We start from the raw sequence: 20,936 nt of genomic DNA on the forward strand, positions 1-20,936 counted from the left end.
AAAACACCCATACGTACTTGCTAAAGATTTTATTACAAAGAAGCATTTATTTATTTATTTGCTATCTTTTGTGTATACTTTTGAAAGTGTTAATTTGTATTTATTTAATATTGGATATTATTATATAAATAAATCAATCGTCACCACCTTCATCACCACCTTCTTCTAAATCACCATAAGCAGGGACCTAATGCTTTGGTTCTTAGGTATCTTACCTATTTATTAAATAAAACATGTGAATTAAAACATTTTCTTATATAGCTTTGCAATTTATTATAGCTAATTTTGCTTGCTTATTTTATAATATTTTAAATTGTGCTGCTATCTTTTGTACAAAAAAGTTTAAGATTAATAAAATATATTTTACCAGTCGTAAGTCTTAGGTAATTCGTAAAATTGGTAGAAGAGAGCCCAACCGAGTAAGAAGGAAACGGTTCTAAATAAGAATTCTATTTTATAAAAATAATTGCTATTGCTTAATTCCTAAAGATGTTTTTTTCGATCTAATTTTATGCTAATTAATAAATGAATTAATTACAGCGAGAATTTTGGTAATTAAGTTCGTTGTGGAGAGCTTCTAATTCGTTTACGTATTCAAGGTTCTTGGCTTCATGAGGAGAATTGCTAATATACCACATTCTCAAATCGTAAGCCTTGGTAAGATTATCGAAATTTTGCTTGAAAGGCAAATTTTCAAACTTTCTATGTTATAAACCAGCTTAAATAATATTGCCTCTGTTGGTTCTTTACAAATATTTCCAAATCATTCTTCCTTTATTTTTCTCTTTCCCTTGTTTAATTTTTTGATTTATTAATAAATTATCATTAATGTTTCCTTTTATTTTCAATATTCTCTATTAAGTAATTAGTTAGTGAGTGAGTGCAATTTATTTATTTAATTCTTTTCTTCTGTTTGTTTGTTGCAGTATCTTACTTGTCTCTCTTTCTTTATGAATTTTATTATTTTCATTGTAAACAATATCTTTTCCATCACCTTGTTGTTTCTTAATATTATTTATATAAATAAATAAACATATCTCATAAAATCTATTATTTAATCCATTCAATATGATCACTTAGAAATATTTTAATTTTCTCTACTGCAATATTTGACATTAGAAGCATTCAATAGATTTTAAATTTTAATTTTATGAAAATAACTAGGTAGAATTAACACTTTCAAATAATTGATAAGCAAATATAAAAACATGTACAATATAGATAATTTAATATTTAGTTATATTCTACTATTTCTGATGCTAACTCAACGCTTTACTTTCTCAAATACTGGTTCTTTGTCATTCTTTAGGTAAGGGTTCATTTCTCTCTCACCAGGTGCATATAAATTCTCTTCCTCAATAATACTTTTAGGACGACCTTTACCTTACCATACAGGCCCGCCAAAGTGTTGTCTGTCCATCAACTCTTTGTGTCTTTTTAAATCTTCGGGATCGACATTTGCTGCAAACCAGTTCGACCAATCAACAAATTCCCTTTTTATTGCTTCTCCTTTAACTAATTTACCATCTTTCATGATATATGTACCTAAGTATAATTTTTAAAAAGTAATTGCTAAATATTAAGAGCATTTAAAAGACAACAAAAATAAAAAAATAAATACCTGCTCCTATTTTTTGATTTTTTTCTTCATCAGTTTATTCAATTAAATTTTCAATTTCTGAATTATGAAGCATTTTGTCTGCTTCTTTATTGGAAATTTCTTTATCAGAAGACTACTCTTAATTTTGTTATTCTACTTGGTTAATTATATTAGGATATGCTAATTTAAAGAAGTTTATTTTATACTAAAGATCTTTCTAAAGTTTCAACAAATCATCTTTGCTATTTGGATTATATTTCTTGATTAACTCCTGCATTTACAATTTGTTTAAATCCTATTTTGTTGCAGGAAGCTTGTTAATTATTTAATGCACTGAACTAAGCAATACCCTAACTTGAGTTTTTAGAATTTAGCACATGTTTATAAATATTTATATTAATAAATTCTATTTTTAGATCTTTCTCGTAAATGAAAAAAATATTTATTTAATTAATTTGCATGAATATCTTTTATCAATAGTCTTAAAATTTAATATAAAAAATCATTCAAATTAAAAATATTAAACTAAAATCTTGTTTGATTGATTGAGAATTAAAAATTAAGTACTAAAACACATACAAATTAAAATAAATCAGCAATTAGAAATAGTATTTAGCATCTAATTGTAAGATTGATAAACATTTATTAGATCTTAAGTTAAAGCCAATTGCTACTAGAACAGCTCTGGTGTATACTCCTCAGTAATCTTTTTGCACATTTTTAATTCTTATTAAGGTTATTAATTCGCTTGAATTATTTCATTTTGATCCTTTTATTCTTCTTCTTAATTAGCATTTAAGTTTATATTTCTATCTTCTAAGCCATCTATTATACCCAAAGCAATAACTTTGTCTCCTTCATTTAGCTAAGTATAAAATGGTGGAGGATTTAGCAATAAACAGTCTGCATTAAGCTTAAGAATGTCAACTTATTCTTACAAGAGATGTCCCTTGATCTTTTTATTTTGGTCTTTTTTATTTATTTAATTTGTTAAAAAATAACATTTTTTTAATTAAAATAATTATTTTTCAATCTTTTAAACAAGTTTATTATTTTTATAAAAACAAACTAATTTTGATTCTTTAAAAGGAATAATTAATTGACTTAAAAGTTAATAAAATGAATAAAATTCAAATTTATTTACGTTCAAAATAGAAATTATCATTCTATTGATCTAATTTTTGTTTCTGATTATCTTTTTCTGAGATATTATCTTCATCTTCTTAGTGAATATCATACATTTATTAGAGACTTGGCTACTAGATTTATTAAGCCTTCTTCTAAATACACAATGCAATAAAAGGTCTTTTTCTGTTTAAAAAGTGGTATTGCAAATCACCAAAATACTTAATCTCCTAGATTATTTATATTCAATTTATAAAAGTGTTTAGAATAAATTTTTTTTTACTTTTGCACACCTTTTTGTAATGGTGAAAGTATAGAGTCCTCCTTTGTATTTCTCGTTTCCTCCAAGGAAGGATTAAGATGGCATGGCTGATTAAGGTTCAAATTATTTGTTGGCTACATTTTCATTTAGTGCTGATAAATTTGAGTTTTGTTCTTAATTATTCTGATTAGATCTAACAGATATACTTGCTATTTACATTATCAAACTAGAAACTGATTTTTCATAATATATCAACGTGTTCATAGAATGGAAGAGAATAGGTTCTAATATGGTATTGCCACTTGTTATTTATGGCCAATACATCCATGTTAGCTTTTATTAAAATGGTCTTCTGTCTAATATATCCAAATACTTTTCATCATTTAATGTAAGTAAAATCTTTTAACTAGGATAAAATTCTTAAACTAATCTATAAAATTTAAATAGCTTAATATCATCAAGATTTGTTAAGTCAGAAGTTAAACGGATAACAACCTTTTCTGAAGATTAAATATTAAGCATTCTTAGGTGTTGCTCTAGCTTCAAGCTGCATTAAATAAAGAATAAATTTCTTTGGTCCTTAAGTCTTGTTGGCATTGACTTTAATATGAAAATGAATAATGAAATTTTTAAATAGAAAAATTTTGTATTACATGGAAAGGTTCTTCTTAGAGGAATACAAGTACTCTATTTTAATTTGCTTTACGAATATTATAATAAATATCAATAATATCTTCTTCAGTGACTCCAGCCAGTATCACATGATTTGTAAGATTTAAAATTCTAGGGTTATCATACAAATTAACATATGTTGTATCTTAGTCAACATCAGTACTTCTAGCCTAAGTTATTTGAGCATGTATCATTTCGTTTAAAATCTCGTTAGCAATAGTAATTTATAATGAAGGCTATTCAAAGTTTTAGTCAAAAAATTATTTTGCCTAAATATTTAAATTCTTGAAGAAATTAACAGATGCTTCATTTTGTGCTATAAATAGCCCCTTTTATTTATAAAAGAATTTTATAAGATAAATAATAAAATTATTTTTTTTACCTTATCTCCTTCTTTAATCCTATAGTGGCCAGGATTCGGATAAACTTTCTTCATATATTCATAGAAAATTATTATAGATATTTATTACATTAATTAATTTACCTTTGACTATTTTGACTTCACTCCCAATAGAATTATTCTGATTTCATTTTGACCAGTGTGATTATTTTGGTTTTGTTCGTTTGATTAAGAGTTTGTGTATTAAAATCTTTTCATTTTTTAATATTAATTTAAGTTTTAAATATTAATTTAATATTTTACAGGTATAAGAACTTGGCTACGTTCACAAAACTCTCACCAATCAAAAATGGAGGGAAAGGAAAACAGTAAAATTAGTTCTTTGAGCCTTAATAATAATCTATTAAAGTATTTTTAATAACAGGCTGAATCTCTTAATCTTCTCCTAATCCCTCAAAAAAGTTAAGAGAATACTAATTAATTTTATCTTTGTTAAACAAGAGCATTTAAAGTAATGAGCCTACACCATCATTTTCTATTGATTATGTTAAACAGTAATTCATGTATTTTTTTCTGCAGTTAATTCTTTATATAAAATTTTTAGAGGAGTCAAGTAACTTTGTTTCATTTAGAATTAAATCTGTAGTAAAATAAACATAAATTTTGAGATCAGGAAATCTATTTATTTTAAAAATAAATTCATATTATTTAGATAGTCTTAATTTTAATTTACTATTTTTTTATTAAGCTTAGAGAAAAAATCATATTTCTCTCTGAATTTTAAGCATCACTTTCTTTGTCTTCATAGTTAAAGCACATTAAACAGCTTGCCTTAATTTATTTTTATAATTAAATATTTCGAAATCCTTCAACAAAATTAAATTTATAATTACTGTACTAAGTCCAGCTTTTTTTATCCATTACAAATTATTTTCCAAAGATTAAACAATGATGTATCTAATTTTGTGTATTTTGTAGCTAATTTTTAAGCTTTCGAATTTTATATATGAATTAGGGTCATGCTTTGGTGGTGTGGTTGACACAAATACAATCTTTTTGTTGAATTTACTTTTCTATTTGTTATTTTTATTAATAAAATTAGTTTTTTCTCTCTTTTTTAATTCTATCTAAAAACATTACTTTTTCAGCATAAATTTTGGAGTAGTGATTTTTTAAGAACTTTTCTATATGGTTTGAGCTTGAAAAAATATTTCCTATGATTACGATATTATCAAAAGACTTATTTTTGAGCAAAGATTCTGTTTTATCTTGCTTAGCAACTAAGCTTAGGATTTTCCCCAGCCATTTAGTGAATAAAACAGCACAAATTAATATAAATATTGTGGTAATTATTCTTCCAGAAGTCTAAATTGGAGTGACATCTCCGTATCCTTTAAAATATATTTTGAAAAGTTAATATTATAAAAATTTATTGTTATTTTTTTACCAATTGTTGTCATAGTTATAATTTAGAAGTAAAGTGCATTATGAAATCTTAAATTGTGATTGTGGAAGGGCTGAATCAGCTCTCCTCCTGAGGCTTCATCAACAAACAGAATAACAGAAGTGTTAATAAGACACAGTGCAAAGATATTAATAACAGTAGCAAATATTGCTTGTTTGAGCTATTCATGTTATGGAAGTATTTTAGGCATTTTATCTGGATTAGGTTATATATGAGTTTTGAAAACAAGTTGCTAAATTAAGGTTTTGACCTTCAAAAACTTCAAACAAAGCAAAGCCCATACAAATTTATCTTCTAGCAAATTATTTTTTTTCATCAAATTTCCATATAAATCGTGTGATAAAATCACAATTGTAGTTAAATCTAACATCATAGTAAATTTCTAAAATTCCTACAATTTGTTTGATGAATTAAACAAATGCTCTATATATTCCAAAGTAAAGCAAGTGAGAAGAATTGATTTTATTATTATGCGATACGAAGTAGCAACATTAATCTGTTTTTTAATTATTTTGCATTAAAAAATATTTTAGTAGATGGAAAAATATTTTCATTATGAATTAATATAAATAACCAATAAAAAGTGGAAAAACTAATCCTTAAATGCCAATTAAAAGATGAATTTACCTCACTGGCTATTAAATAAGAATTCACTATAAATAATAAAACTGCTAATCCATTATATGAAAGAGAGAGAAGAATGTATGCTATTTTTGACTTCAAAAATGTTAGAATTTTTATTGACAATTTCTATTAGTTCTATACTTTTTGGAGATATTGGCTATGAGTCGATTTATAATAAGGAACTTAATCCGTAAGGTGGCTTCCTCCTTACTAGATAGAAGCTTGATAAATTTAAATCTTATTTTAATCGTGAAGCTTTATCCTTCCACCTTTTTCTCCCTAAGATCTCTATATATTATTCATAGATCCTAACTAAGTTAATAATTTTTACCTTTTGAAATAAAAATATTTATTAATCAAGCTGGCAATCAATCAATCAATTAGCAAGCAAGCAAACAAGTAAGCAACCAAGTACTACTATAAAAATCTAAAATTATAAGATTTTGTGATTTCTAATATCAAAATATTTACAATCATCAAATCTTTAAGTTTTAAAACAAATAAAAAAATTACTGCAAATAGTGAGGATCGAGAGTAGCCTCATTACCTTTTTCCATTTGACTAAAGATGAATACAAATTTTTTTTGAAAGAGCTAAATTAGATCTATATAGATTTTTATTTACTTTATTAGAATTAATTAATTTTTAGTTGTAATAATTTGTTTCTAATATTTGAATTATAGGCTAAGATTACTACTAATTTATTTAACAGTATATGCTAACAATTTTATGTTATTCATAATTGAATTTATTTTTTTTAATTAATTTAAATTTCTGATATGAAAAAAAGCCAAACAACAAATGATACTATAAATTATAATCCTAAATCCCTTGAAGAAAGATTAGACTTATTTGAAATATAAAAGAAGGAAATGAGAGAAGAATTTTCCTTTTAAATTAGATGTCTCAGTGAGCATTACGATGAATAATTCGAATTATATTCTTTAGATATGGAAAGATTTAATCAATAGCTTAAGAAATAATTTATGGATATGTTTCACTAAAAGTATGAGTAATCACAGATAAAAACCTATCAGTCTATCTTAAAAGAGGAATATGAAAAGAAAATTAAACATTATAATCAAAAGCTGAGATTTTTTCAAGAAAAATTTGAAAGCTTTTAAAAAGTAATTGAACCACTTTTAGATCTATTTAAAAAAAATCAGAATAGTTATTCAGATGAAGTAATTAAACTTATGTTTGAGTATCAAGACAAAGTTAAAGACTATCTCAGTGATAAGAAGGAATAATCTGATATAATTAAATTTTTAAAAGAAGAAAATAACTAGTTAGAGAGTACAGTTAAAAATTTGACTTATTCTAGTCGTTCTCAGTTGCAAAAATAAAAGCAGTATTCAAATTAAATTCTAGTTGAAAATAATAGGCTTAAGCAAATTGTTTAAAATCTTGAATTAGAAAAAATAAATCTTATTGCTTTGAACTCAAATTATTAGCAAAAAAATACTATTTTTCAATCAGAGTTAGATAGAAAAAAAAATTTATAGAAAAACGCTAGTGACCTAGGAAATATATCAGCTTGCTTAAAAATAGAATTAATAGGGAAAGAAGATAAAATTACAGAACTTAAAAATACTTTAGAAACTGAAAAAATAACTAACTAAAAAACTTTAAAAGAACTTGAAGAAATAAATTAAAGTTGCATTAGAGAAATAGAATTATTAAAAAATTAGTTAAAAATCGAAATTTAAACCAAATAAAAGTATTTATTTATAATTAAAAATTTATTTTATTTCTAATATAGATTATTTTGACTTATAAATAATAATTTTTAGATAAAACTAAGAAATTTTATTATATTTTGTAAAGTTTAGTTTAAAGCAAAGATAAAGAAATAGAAAGATTAGAGTAGAGGTATTAAAAAGATATTGCAGCAATAGAAGAAAAGAGACTTATATTTTAAGAAAGCCTGACTAAAAATGAAAATGATTATTTCTAGCTAAAGAATAAATATAAAGATTTAAGTGAAGATCATATCTTATTATAATAAAAAATTAAATAATTGAATAAAGAATATGAAGAAGGCTATGAAATGTAATAACAAAAATTTGAAAAAGATGTAAAATTAATTTAAGAACAGTAATACAAGAAAATTATGGAAGTAAAATATGATTACGAAAACTAACTTGGGAAATTAAAATAAGATCACCTTTAAAAAATATTTAACTTAAATACTTAGATAAACTCACTAGAGAGTTTATTAAAACATGAAGAAGAAACAGTAAAATAAAAGTGTAATTAGATTATGCAAATAGAATCAGATCACAAAAACTATGTAGATGAATTATTAAGTAAAATATCACAGCTCAACTTGTAGTTATATTAATAGAATGATCTGATAAATGAAACAAATACTACTAATACTAGATCAATTTAGTAATTAGAAGCTGTATAGCAAGAAAATGATAATTTTAGGAATAAATTAGCATCCTTGCAAATAGAAATAACACAATTGAATGATACGATTTAAAAACAAGATTAAATTATCTATCAAAACATAGAAGAAAAACAAGCTTTAATAAATAAAAGAGATGCAGATTTTCAAGAATAGATTTAAAATATTTTGGCTTTAGAAAAACAAAAATATTATGAAAAAATTGCTGAATTTGTAAATAAATATGAAAAAGTTACTACCGAAGCTGAAATATAAACAGAATTTGACTTAGAAAAATTCATACATGAAACTGAAAAAAAATAGGCACAAGAAATAAAATAAATAAATTGCTAAAAGAATTAAGAGTTTTTATAAAAGGAGGAATAAATTATTTTGAAAATGTAAGCTTTAGAAGAATAAATTACCTCCTTGAATACATAAGTAGCAAGTGAGAAATAAAACACCCAAAATATCATAGAAAAATATAAAAAGTAAATGACTGAGCTTGAAGAAAGGAATAAACAAGAAATTAATCAAATTAAAAATAATGTAAGGAAGGACAAAAATGAGAAGTTTATCAATTAAATAAAATTATTAGAAAAAGAAAAATAGGAAATGAAAGTGGAATTAGATAATTTTAAAGAATTAAATAAAATACACTTCGAAAGACTCTTTAAAAACTAGAAAGAAGATTTCGAAAAAAAAGTATTTGAGCTAGAGCAAGTTATAAAAAATGAAAAGCATAAGTAACATTTAATTTAAACCGAGTCTCTTTTAGTTTAGTAAAATTTAAAATCTAAATATGAACAATCATTACAAGCAAATTAAAAAGATCTCAAAGATATCTAAGAAAAATTAAATAAAAAGAATAGTAAACAAATTAATACTTACGTTCAAACTTGTCAAACTGAGCAAGCTATTATATTAAACTCTAAGATTTCATAAACCGATTCAGATCTAATTTAAGAACTCTACATTTAAGAAAAATAAGTAATATTTTATTTTTTAATATTAAATATAAATCCTCATTAAAAAAAATGCAAATTGCTTGATTTATCTGTTTCAGAAATAAATAATAAAAATTTTTAAATTTCTAATAATTTTTTTCTAGGTTTCATTTAAAAAATGAGGATGTTTGGTATTATTATTTTTAATTTATTTTTTTTAAAAAAGAGAGAAATGGAATTAAAGATGGTTAATTTTTAAGAAAAATGCAATTAAGAAAGAGAAAGCCTATTAAGAGAATAAGAAGATTACTTGAAAAAAATGATGTTGGAGATTTAAACTTTATAAGATTTGTTTAATAAAAAATATAATGATTTGAATGCTTAATATTAGAAATTAGAGTTGGAATATGAGTCAAGACCTTCAAGATTTGAAGATATTGAGCTTATAGATAAATTAAATAAAAAAATTTTATAAATTTAAAAACAAAATAAAGATCTTGTTTTGGATATTTAAAACAGAGAAGTAAATTACAATAAAGTATTTAAGTCTAATCCGATTGTAGGGGTGTATGCTCCTGTAAATAACTTAAAATCTTTTGTTGATAGTGAAAAATCAACTTAATTTAATAAACAATTAATTAGCTTTGATTAGTAAAACTCTTAATCTATAGATTTAGATTCTTAAATGAAAAGCACTTTTTAGAATAAGTTTGTTTAATCGTCATTATAAAATATTTTAGAAGATAGTTCTTGCAAAATCGATGAAGAAAGGAAATTGGAGTCTGATCGTAAGGTATAAAATGAGGAATTGTATTTACATAAAAAGAATTCTTCAAATAATAATGCTTAATCAATACAAAATAGCTATGAAGATATTGACAACTAAATTGAAAATAGACCTGGCCTGATAAATTTACCTCCAAAATACCTTAATTAGAATGGAAAAGAAAATTATAGCTTAAATTAGCCATTAATAAATATCATTTTATCTAAAACTTAAAATAGGAGATATAAAAAGAATTCACTTGATATCAATCAATCTTAAGAATCTATAGTTGATGCTATCAAAATATAAAGAAGAGATATTAAAACAAGTATTTCACCAATTATAGTTAACAAGGAAGAAAATTAAAGAATTATCAGAAACAATTCTTAACCTGAATAACTTTTAGGTGATTTTTTAGACAGTGATTTACCTGTGTCTTTCAGTTGCGAAGCTAACAAAAGAACTCCAGAAGTTGGCAGTAAGAATGATAGAAATGAAAAGCAAATGAACGTGATTCAAGAAGATACTCAAGAGTCAGATAAGACTCCTTTCAGAAAAAAAAAAAAGTTAATAGTAAAAGGAATAAATATGAAAAAGGTAGACAATTCATAAATCCAATATGTTATTGAGTCAAATAGATCTATGATAAAAAAAAATATAGAAGGTTTTAAAAATTCTAATTAGATTTTCCCTCCTAAATCTTCCTCTTCATAATCCTAGAATTAAGCTAATACATTTCAATACCCTGTCAATAATTAAAAAACAGGAATTGTACAGTAATTTAATAGGAAAATAAAATCATAAAACAGTAATTACACTTCTATTGATGCTCAATATCATCAATAAAGCTCCAGCATTGATAATTACTCAAATAAAAAAATAAATTTATCATTATAATCTGATTCAATCAATATAAATAGATGCTCTACAGCGATTACAGCATAATATAAACCTATAGAAAACGATGCCAGCTAATCTAAGTCTCTAGAAAGATCAACACTTGATTTGGAAGTTAGTTTTTCAAAGCAAATGAAAAGGAAATATTTAAACTAAAGTATTGATTTACCTTCAACAACAGCTAATTTAAAATACTTTGATAAATTTTTTTCGCTTTCTAAAAATACCAACTAAAATATTCATGTAAACTCATCAACAAATGCAAGTCTTATATCAGGATAATAGAATAATTTATATTTAGAAAGCTGCACAAACAAGTATTTAGATTAGATATAAATTAATGACGTGCTTTCATCAAATAGTGGAAATGCTCTCCCATAAACATCTTTTACTAAACATAGTTTTAAACAAAAGCAAGTTCCTTTAAACAAATTATACAAGACTATTTCAAACAATTGAATGATAGTATCTAAAATATTTATAAAGCTTTAAACTAATTTAAAAATAATATTTGTAAATAGCTACTGTAATTACTTTAATTTAAAGTGTTTCTAATTTAAGATGGTGCTCTATTTTAAGCAGTTTCAAAAAATAAATGAAGTACCCTAATGTTAGATTTTAGCAATTCGGTTTAGATTAAAGTAATTATGGTATTATTAATTAAATAACTTACTAATTTTTTCACATTTTCTATATCTGAATTACTCCAAATAAGATAAATAATAGAGTAATTTTAATAAAGCATAAAATAACTGATAAAGAAGACACTTTATATCAAGCTAAGCTTAAAAAAAATGGTTTTTTAAAATTAAACTTATTAAAATTTAAATTGAAAATAATTTTTTTAGATGAAAATATGAAAATTATGTTTAAAAAATGCATGAAATTAAAATTAAATTAAAAAAAACACTAACTATGTTGAATGTAATTGTGATTTATTAGCTTAATTTTATACAAAATAAAAAGATTTAACATTTAATTATACTCATTTATTTATTGAATGTAAATAATAGATTTTATTTTTAGTAATAATATTTTAGTATGTATGTATTAATGTATATTCTACGTAAATTACTTTTTATAAATAATTTCTCTAAATCAATTTTAATTTTTACAAATTTTTTATTTTTTTATTTGTCTCATTTGAATGAGAGAGAGTTAATAATTTAATTATTTTCTTAATAAACAGAAATCAAGTTTAGGATTTTTGATTTAAGCTAATTTGCTTAAAAGTTTACAACTTCTTATTATCCTGGTATTTAGGTTGATGAAGGAATGCTTGTCTGGCTGCTTAAAGTATATTTTATGTTAGATCTTTAACTCTATACACCTGTTAGATTATTCAAATCTTATATTCTATCGTTTGTTGCCTAGGTTGATAGTATTTATTCAGTAGTGCTTCCACTTTTTACTTTTGCGTCTGATTCAGTTTTCATTCTATAAGAGGTTTTCCCATAATTAGAATCAGCATTAACTCCTCTACCATTCAAACTTTGTATACTGATTGTTGGACTTTAGAATAAATGCTTAGTGTTAAATGACTTTGATTATTATTATCCTTTAATAGGAGAGATGCAATTTTCAAAATTTTATTTTTAGCCATATTAGGAAGGTACTTAGTAGGAATTTAAGTTAATTACTTTGCTTTAAGATGACTTTTAATAGACTTTTCCTGCAGATTAATTAATTTTTGTAGATTCAAAAAATTTGTTGTCTAAATTTTCTTTAGATATTTCGTTTTCCTTAGATACATAATAGGCATATCTGTCATTCTCTTTAGTAGATTCTTCTTAACTTGAATGCAAATTAGTATAGGTATTTTAGGAATTATTAACTATTGTTTTACTATTTGATTAGTTTAATTGTGCTCTTTGTGATGATTATAACTGTTAATTGAGTGAATTATTAGCTAATAAAGTAATACCTTATAAAGGTTTATTCTAAATATTTTAATGAGTACTGCTAGTTATTGCTGATATTTGTTACTGCTATAAAATTTAATTAAATGCCTTTTAAGATAAGCTAGAAGAAGAGTGAACTGAAATTCCTTAATTTTGTTAACTCTGATTGATGGGGTTAGTCAAAAAATTAATTGAGCTAAAATTACTATTTAAATTCTGATTACTTGTCAAAGATTATTAGGATAATTATTACAATTATTATTTTTTAATTTGCTTTGGAGAAATCTAATTATTATTTTAAACCTTTTATTAATTGAATTCATTTATTTATAAATTTTATCTATGTGAATCACTGCTATTGACCTACACTAACGTTTAAGATTTGCTATCATACATCAACTTAGTAATACTGGATTTCTCTTATGATTGTGATGTTTATCTAGCAAGAGACTCTCTTTATTGCTACAAGAAAGTGTGATGTTGTTAGAAATTTGTTTATGAAGACTACATTCTTTTTTCATACTAAGAATTACCACGTTTGAAAGTAGAATTTGGCTAATTTTGTGTTACAGGAGTTTATGATAAGTCAGATACTTACTATTGCAGTTCATTTTCATTACACACTATACTTGTTTATGATTAGATACCTTAGCTATTATTCTAAGAGTTTTAATGCATGTGTTTGTTCATTCTTGGTACATCTAATTTAAAAGTTGAAATAGGGACAGCTTTATACTGAGACCAATTACCATCCTTTTTACTTCTTGAGGTAATTGAAATAGTTTACTACTAGAGTAATGGTTATCCTTGCATATTTTCTTTTTTAACTTCATTCTAAAACTAGTTATTTTATATAGATGTGCAGGTGTTGGTATCGTTGTTTTAATTAATATTATTAAATGCAGTGCTTATTTCGAAGTTAGATACTTATGGATAATTAGTAGTGGTGAAGCTGTTACATCTAGAAACACTTGTTATTGTGTATGAAGGTGAAATAGCATCATCTCTGCAACCTTAGTTGTATTGCAAAAGATTGCTAATTAGTGGTTGAGAGCTAACACTTTTGACGCAGTTTTATGATTAAATCTAATACTAGCTGGTGTTAACTGGAGGTGGAGTGTGAGAAGAAATTGTTTGAGGGATTAAAGAAGGAGCAGATGGACTCTAACAATTGTTCAAAAATAAATTTGGTTTATGAGAAGTATTAGTATTTTGAACTGTTATAAAAGCTTTAGCCATTTCATTAGGATTGCTGACATTTTCTTGAGGATTTTAAGTGTTAGCAGACTATTGCTTATTTCTGGTAGAAGTAGGCATAGACTTTGGAGGTATAGCTGTATCTAACGAAGTGTCATTATTATAATTCATAAGATTCAAATTGCTATCAATATTGCTAACCTATTCAGATAGATTTCTGTAGCTGCTGTGATAAGATTGATTTCTGCTGCTATTGTTTGTCTGCTTGAAATATTCAGTAATTTTTTGCTGATTAAAAGGCTGTAAATGTGTTTTTAACATATTCCATTAGGATTTGATGAAATCAAAATCCACACTCGTCCCTGTGCTAGAAATATGATCAATAAATTATGAAAAAATATAAATCAATGTGTCACCAATGCTTTTAGCACTTTACTTAAGGTCCAAAATAGCTCCAATAGCTTGCTAAGAATTAACTTCTGAAGCAATCAATATTGATGGTTTTTCATAATTTTTCTGTTGAGAGCCAACTTGCTAATAAGACTAAGTCGTTTATTTAGAAGTGTTAAAAAACGAAGGCTCGCTATTTGAATTAGAGGTTAAGTTGCTGTTTGAAGAATTAGTGTATAATTGATTTTTTGTCAGAAGCGGTTAAGGAGATATCATTGTATTATTATCCTATATATTTTTAAGCATTTATAAAATTTTAAGTATTTTATTATTAATTAATTATTAGCTATATTTTTTAACTATCTGATTGATTCTATGTAGCTGTTGAATATGTTAATAAGATAAATAGCGATATATTTATTGATTTATCAAATGACTGGGCAATCTTTTTTAAGACTATATTTTGATTAAAGATAAATTCCCAAGCAAATTTCATCTGATTTTCTTAATTTTTATTTTTAACTGGAATAATATTAACTCATACAAAACATAATGCAGAAAATGATAAATTAATTAATCTTACCATTAATTTTATAAATTTTTAGTTTGAAATTTTATTTTCAAAATATAAAAAACAATAAACTAAAGATTTCTTTGTTATCTGATATAATTTAAAAATGTTTTATACTCATCTTAAATATTTCTAGAAAAATAAAAATGTTTATATAATTTGTAAATAATTAAAATGTTATTTTATTCTAAAAAATTTAATTTGAAAAATAAATTAGCTGCTTATTCAAATAATAAATGCATAAAATATAATTAATTAAAAAAAATAAATATAATTCAAACATTAACATTTTATTTTAAATTTCTTGTCACTTAAATTTGAAGTCTTACTTTAATTATTAATCTTTTTTAAATAAAATAAATGAAAAAATTAAATATTTTAAAAATTAAACATTTTTTTTATTTATTTCAAATAATATTTTTATGAAATGATTTTTTAGATGAATAAAAAAAGTAGTAAATTTTATTAAATAAAAATAATTTTAAAAATATAAATAAACTTTTTTACTCTTAGTTGTTGGTTGAGTTGCTAGAATTCTATTTAAAGTTATTTATTATTATGAGATTTGTTAAAAAAATAGTGAAGATAATTTAAAATAAAGTTTGTTTGTTAATTTTTATTTAAATTTGTTCGTATACTTTAAATTAAGGACTTACTTGCTTATGTAATTTAATCACTTTAAGCTTTAGAAAACTTAATTAAAAATTAGTAGAAGTAAAAAAAAATAGAATGCATAATAAAATAAACATGATTGATGATTAAGTATCGGAAAGTGATGTGCTTAAATAAAGAGAAAAATAAAGTCATTTATTTGCAGAAAAAAATGATAGTAATATAGACTTTAAAGCAATTAATTATAGGAGGGATGATTCTATCATAGAAAAATTAGATGAAAATACAAAAGATAATGAATGTGATTTGAAATTAGTTGAATAAAATAATCTCACCTTTGTCTCAAAAGAACATATCTAAGTAGTAAATAACTCCCTAAAACTTACAGAAAGAGAAATTTCTTCTAGAGAACCTTTTCAAAACCATAATTCACATAATCCACGGTCAAAAATATACGGTAAAATGGACATTTAGATTAAAAGTCAATTAGTTTATTAAGATGGTAAGGAGAGTATAGTATAATTAATTCATTTTATTTATTTATTTTTTTAAATAAATTGGAAGGTTCACCATCCAAAATTAGAAAAACTCAATAAACAGCTCAACAACAAGATCCTAGATTGCAAGTAGTTATGAGAATAAAAAAATAAATAAATAAATTTTTCTTTAACTTTACATACAATGGAAGAAAGATTAATTTGTAGAATTAATAATGTAGGAAAATGATTAATGATCTAAGTGACTATACAGAAGTTAACACTCGATTTAGCACAAGCTAGGTAAAATATCAGATTAGTTTAAGCATACAAAAACTATTTACAAAATGTAAATTGAGTATGTTTAAAGTGTTTACTCTACAAAATAAATACGTTTTGTTGTTTAAGATGTTTACAACAATCACTACTAATATTTTTTTGATATTTCAGTCTATCGTTATACTATTTAATCTAAGATACGATATACCCTACACCGAGTCGATAGTTTAAAACTACTTTTTCATATAATGGATTGTAGAAATTTTACTTAGATTGAACTGTGCAACCTATCTTAATAATCAATATATAGAAGAAAGAAGTCAAATCATCAGTATATACTTTAAAAATTTATTTATTTATGATATTATACCTCTCATCGCAATTTAGATGTAATTCTAGGACACATTTTCATGGTAGTACATATTCGTAAAATCTCTGATTTTTTTAAAGGTTTTTATAACAGATTAAGACCATAAGGAAATTTAGAAACAATTGATTATTATAATCAGAAAATATTTTATAGTTTAAATAATAAATCTAATCATAAAGCTATTTATGGTTGGGCATTACATAGCCTGTTTATGGCAATTAGTAGGTGTAATAGATTCAAAATACTTTGAGAGCAAAAACTCTTGGATAGTAACAACCTATGATTTTAATGAAGGAATTTGGTGGAAAGTGTATGTCTAAGCTTTTTCTTGGGCATTTACCCTCATGGCAACAGGTTCGAACATAGCATCTTCAGTCCTTGAATTGTACTTCCTGTCTATCGTGATGCCTTTTACAACTATTATTTTTGGCTACATGATAAATACAATAGGTATAATTCTCTCTGAGATAGATTTACAAGAGGAGTTTCGAAGAAAAGATATAAACATAATTAACAAATACATGGATAGGAAATAGATTTCATAGTATATTAATTAATATTCATTCATTTGTAAATGGTGTTTATTCAAATTTTAAAATAATATAGAGACTTATAGGCAAGAGTAAACCTTGACTTAGAATATTTTTATTAGAAGAATTTTAAGAAAATGTAAGAAGAGGAAGAGGGAGTTCTAAGTAAAATTTCAGAATAGCTTTACAGATCATTGTAATATGAATATAACATGGGTATATTTAAAAAAATGAAAAACCTCTATGACAACTTCAGTTATCAATCTCTTACTCAGCTTTGTTACAAAGCACAGGAAATTACTTTTTCTCCCAATTAAATTATTTTTGTAGAAAACTAAATTTCTGATTCTTGTCTTATGTACATTATATCAGGATAAGGTAAATTTGATCAAGAAGTATTATGTCTTTTATATGTTAGCTAAAAAAATAAATTTTTTATATTTTTTATTCTTTGGTACCTTTAACATATGAGAATTTACTTTATTTAATTTTAAATAATTAATTTTTGGTTTATAAAAGTGTAAATCACACAGTAAGTGCTAGTAAAAATGAGCGAAGATAAGGAAGAATCATCTTCTTAGTAATTTTTAGAATTAAAAAATTACATAAAAATCTTTAAATCATCTTTAAAATTTAGAATAAAAGACGAAGAACCTAATAAAATACGTTAAGAGAACTATACACAAAGAGTACTTGGTTACTTGAAAGAAGGATAAACATTTGGAGATTTAAATTTTTTCACAGGTTTTGGTAGAAATGCGACAATTAAATCAAGTGCTTTTACTAGAATTTTAAAAATTCCTAGAGATTAATTTATGGAAATAATATAGAATAACTCAAAAGATTTAGAGAGATATTGCGAAATTAGAGATTAAATATCTTTGTATTCCAATTACGCTGATTTAAAATTTTTTTGTTCAATTTGTAAGAAGCATGATCATTTAAACAACTTTTGTCCATTAGCTCATTTTGATAAAAAAAATCCTTTTATTTATGCAAGAATCAACTTTTCAGATACCTAAAAGCGAGATCATACATTTTAAAGGAAGAGATAATATTATAGGTAATTTTTTAATAATCTAGAGGAGGTACAATCTTAAGCAAGAGAAGCATAAGAATTTTTTGCTTAGATTCCTGAAGATGAAGATGAAGATTACAGTAATGAGTATGAAGAAGACGAAGAAAGCAATCAATCAGATCATAATCCCTCTTAGAGAAGTATACCGGTATCTCAAAAGAATCAGTCAAAAATAATTGAAAAAAATGATTTAGATTCTGAAAAACAAAAAAGTAGCATTATGGATATTTCATAATTGCCTATGAAATAGCAGGTATTATTATCAACCTAATTATTTGCTATAAATATATTTTATTGAAGGGCAGATTTTGTTTTAATAGGTTATTTCTTTTTTACTAAAAATAATTTTTAGAAAGAAATTATTAATAAATAAATAAAGAAATAATTTTGTAAAATAAAAAATATTATTTTCTCATTAGTTTTAAAAATTAAATTAAATATTAAGAAAAATAATTTAATTTAAATTAAAGGATGATTCCAATAGGAAAAGTATGATGCATTAAAAAGAGGAAAATTAATCTTTAGTAAAAATTGATACTCGATCAGAAATAAAAAAGAAAAGCTCAAGGATAAGTATAGTGGTAAAATTAAACATTTTATAAATATTTTTTAAAAGAAATTAAAAATAGGCCAAAGAAGATCTAAAAGAAGACCATGGACATTAGAGAAAAAAGTCTTAGCGTTAGAGTCATGGAATTTCGATACTGCACCCTGATGAAAAAAATACTGGGTATTCCAACAACTAATAAGTATTTATTCATAACCAGACTATGCATTCAAATTTCTCTGGATAAAAACCTAAAGATATTTCATATTGTAACTACAATAAATCAGATGAGATTATAAAGGACATATTGTTATGGAACCTAGATAAAATTAAATAATATAATTATTACTTCTCAAATGGAAATTTTAAAGCTATTATGAGTAAAATACAAACAATAAGAAAGAGGTAACAATCATTAAAGGCAAAAGAAAAGATGTAAAGCTTGTAAGGACAATAACAGAATCCTCGGCCTTCTAAAAATTTTATCTCCAAAAAATATATATAACAATGAATGAGTCAAGAATAAAATTTAAAATTAAATATGAACCAAAAATATAATCGAAATTTAAAAATGAGTTAATAAATATCTATGTTTCGAAGAGATTATAATATTTTTTATATTATTAATGTCATTTAAAGTGTTTAAATATTATTTATTTAATTTATTTTAGTAATTTATTATTTTTGACATTAAAAAATTGAATATTTCTTTATTTGGATTAAATATCTTCATTCAGTTTAATTTTTATTTCAATTACTATAATTGTTTATTTATAGCTTTTTATTGTTAACAATTAAAATATTTAAATTTGATAAAATTGAAAATAATTTTATTTATGAAATTTGCTCTTACTTTTGTAAATAGGATCAAATTCTTAGTAAAGAAAAAGTTTTATTTTTTTAGTTTTAGATTTAAAATCTTCATTTGATTAAAATTTTATTCTTATTATGAAAATTATTTAATTTTAGCTTTTTTTGTAAACTTTTTATTAAAAATTTAAATATAAAAAAATAAATTACAAAATTTTTTATTTGTCAAATTTTCTATTATAAAATTCTTACAACAGAAATTAAGATAATTATATTTATAATTTATTTATTTTTATTTAATTAAAATAATGTAACATGAAATAATTAATAATGAACAAGAGTAAATTAAATTCGATAACCACAAAAATATCTTTACTTTCTTATTAGCTTTTAAAAAGGTAACATTAAATTTGGCATCAAAAATAATTAATGAACTATATTAATGTTTACTCTTTCTCTCCAATCTTTAAAGCCTTTAAAAATTACAGCCAGATAATATAAAATAAATAAATAGAACCAAAAATTGTTTTGTGCAATAATTTTTAAAAAAAACTTAGTTTGTGAAGTGAATGACACTAAATTTTTTTGTTAAAATGAGACTAAAAACCCACCTCAATATTGAATTTTGACAGTTTCTGAACAAATAAACAAATTAATTAGATTACAGTAATTAGAGGAAAATTGAAAAAATTATGCGATCCTTAAGAAAATTATTTGTTATTTTTAAAAATTTAGAAGAGACTAAAGACGCTTCAAAAAATTTCAATATTTGCATGAAGAATTTTTTCAAAAAAATTTAAGAAAAAAACAATATTCTCTATCAAAAAACTTAAATCAAAATAATATTTAAATTTCTTGGAAAAGAATATCTTGAATTGACATTTATTGTATGCATGCGAATTGCATCTCTAAAAAAAGCTTTTAAAATTACTTTAAGATTAAAAAATTTAATATTTATTAATGATAAGCTGACTAAATTTTAGCCACAAACAGATGCTAAAGTTGGATAAAAATAAGGAAAAAAAAATAATGAATCGATTCATTAAAAATTATTAAATAATAAAATTTACTAGACTTGAAAGTGA

The 20,936-nt window shown here is 23.5% G+C and overlaps 6 protein-coding genes across 6 annotated transcripts; 2 read left to right on the plus strand and 4 right to left on the minus strand. All coding sequences in view use genetic code 6, as the record gives it.

Annotated features, from left to right (window-relative positions):
- Positions 1-133: 133 nt before the first annotated feature.
- On the minus strand, positions 134-1,028 carry TTHERM_000723218 (transmembrane protein, putative; the record flags this gene model as incomplete). The annotated part of the gene is made up of 3 exons (XM_012800328.1): positions 539-1,028; positions 368-449; positions 134-215 (listed from the first exon to the last, which is right to left on the minus strand). Exons 1-3 carry the CDS (start codon positions 765-767, stop codon positions 134-136), a joined length of 393 nt encoding a protein of 130 aa, XP_012655782.1. The 5' UTR covers positions 768-1,028.
- Positions 1,029-1,161: 133 nt separating this feature from the next.
- Positions 1,162-2,091, minus strand: TTHERM_000723219 (hypothetical protein). The gene is made up of 2 exons (XM_012800329.1): positions 1,622-2,091; positions 1,162-1,545 (listed from the first exon to the last, which is right to left on the minus strand). The coding sequence occupies exons 1-2, from the start codon at positions 1,977-1,979 to the stop codon at positions 1,265-1,267; spliced, it is 639 nt and encodes a 212-aa protein (XP_012655783.1). The 5' UTR covers positions 1,980-2,091; the 3' UTR covers positions 1,162-1,264.
- Positions 2,092-2,192: 101 nt separating this feature from the next.
- Positions 2,193-6,645, minus strand: TTHERM_00723220 (ion channel protein; the record flags this gene model as incomplete). Its single annotated transcript, XM_001031800.3, has 13 exons — positions 2,193-2,569; positions 2,745-2,955; positions 3,009-3,587; positions 3,641-3,988; positions 4,042-4,089; positions 4,144-4,249; positions 4,303-4,677; positions 4,733-4,830; positions 4,893-5,072; positions 5,140-5,390; positions 5,447-5,960; positions 6,092-6,419; positions 6,602-6,645. 13 exons carry the CDS (start codon positions 6,643-6,645, stop codon positions 2,193-2,195), a joined length of 3,459 nt encoding a protein of 1,152 aa, XP_001031800.2.
- Positions 6,646-6,867: 222 nt separating this feature from the next.
- Positions 6,868-11,549, plus strand: TTHERM_00723230 (hypothetical protein; the record flags this gene model as incomplete). The annotated part of the gene is made up of 3 exons (XM_001031801.1): positions 6,868-7,808; positions 7,916-9,470; positions 9,654-11,549. 3 exons carry the CDS (start codon positions 6,868-6,870, stop codon positions 11,547-11,549), a joined length of 4,392 nt encoding a protein of 1,463 aa, XP_001031801.1.
- A 680-nt stretch (positions 11,550-12,229) lies between these two features.
- On the minus strand, positions 12,230-14,884 carry TTHERM_00723240 (hypothetical protein; the record flags this gene model as incomplete). The annotated part of the gene is made up of 1 exon (XM_001031802.1): positions 12,230-14,884. The coding sequence occupies one exon, from the start codon at positions 14,882-14,884 to the stop codon at positions 12,230-12,232; it is 2,655 nt and encodes an 884-aa protein (XP_001031802.1).
- Positions 14,885-15,878: 994 nt separating this feature from the next.
- Positions 15,879-19,552, plus strand: TTHERM_00723270 (cyclic nucleotide-binding domain protein; the record flags this gene model as incomplete). Its single annotated transcript, XM_001031805.2, has 9 exons — positions 15,879-16,263; positions 16,326-16,540; positions 16,827-16,847; positions 16,967-17,430; positions 17,493-17,794; positions 17,936-17,996; positions 18,054-18,747; positions 18,965-19,075; positions 19,124-19,552. The coding sequence occupies 9 exons, from the start codon at positions 15,879-15,881 to the stop codon at positions 19,550-19,552; spliced, it is 2,682 nt and encodes an 893-aa protein (XP_001031805.2).
- Between the last annotated feature and the right edge of the window lie 1,384 nt (positions 19,553-20,936).

This window comes from Tetrahymena thermophila (assembly GCF_000189635.1).
Source record: "Tetrahymena thermophila SB210 genomic scaffold scf_8254362, whole genome shotgun sequence".
NCBI lineage: Eukaryota > Ciliophora > Oligohymenophorea > Hymenostomatida > Tetrahymenidae > Tetrahymena > Tetrahymena thermophila.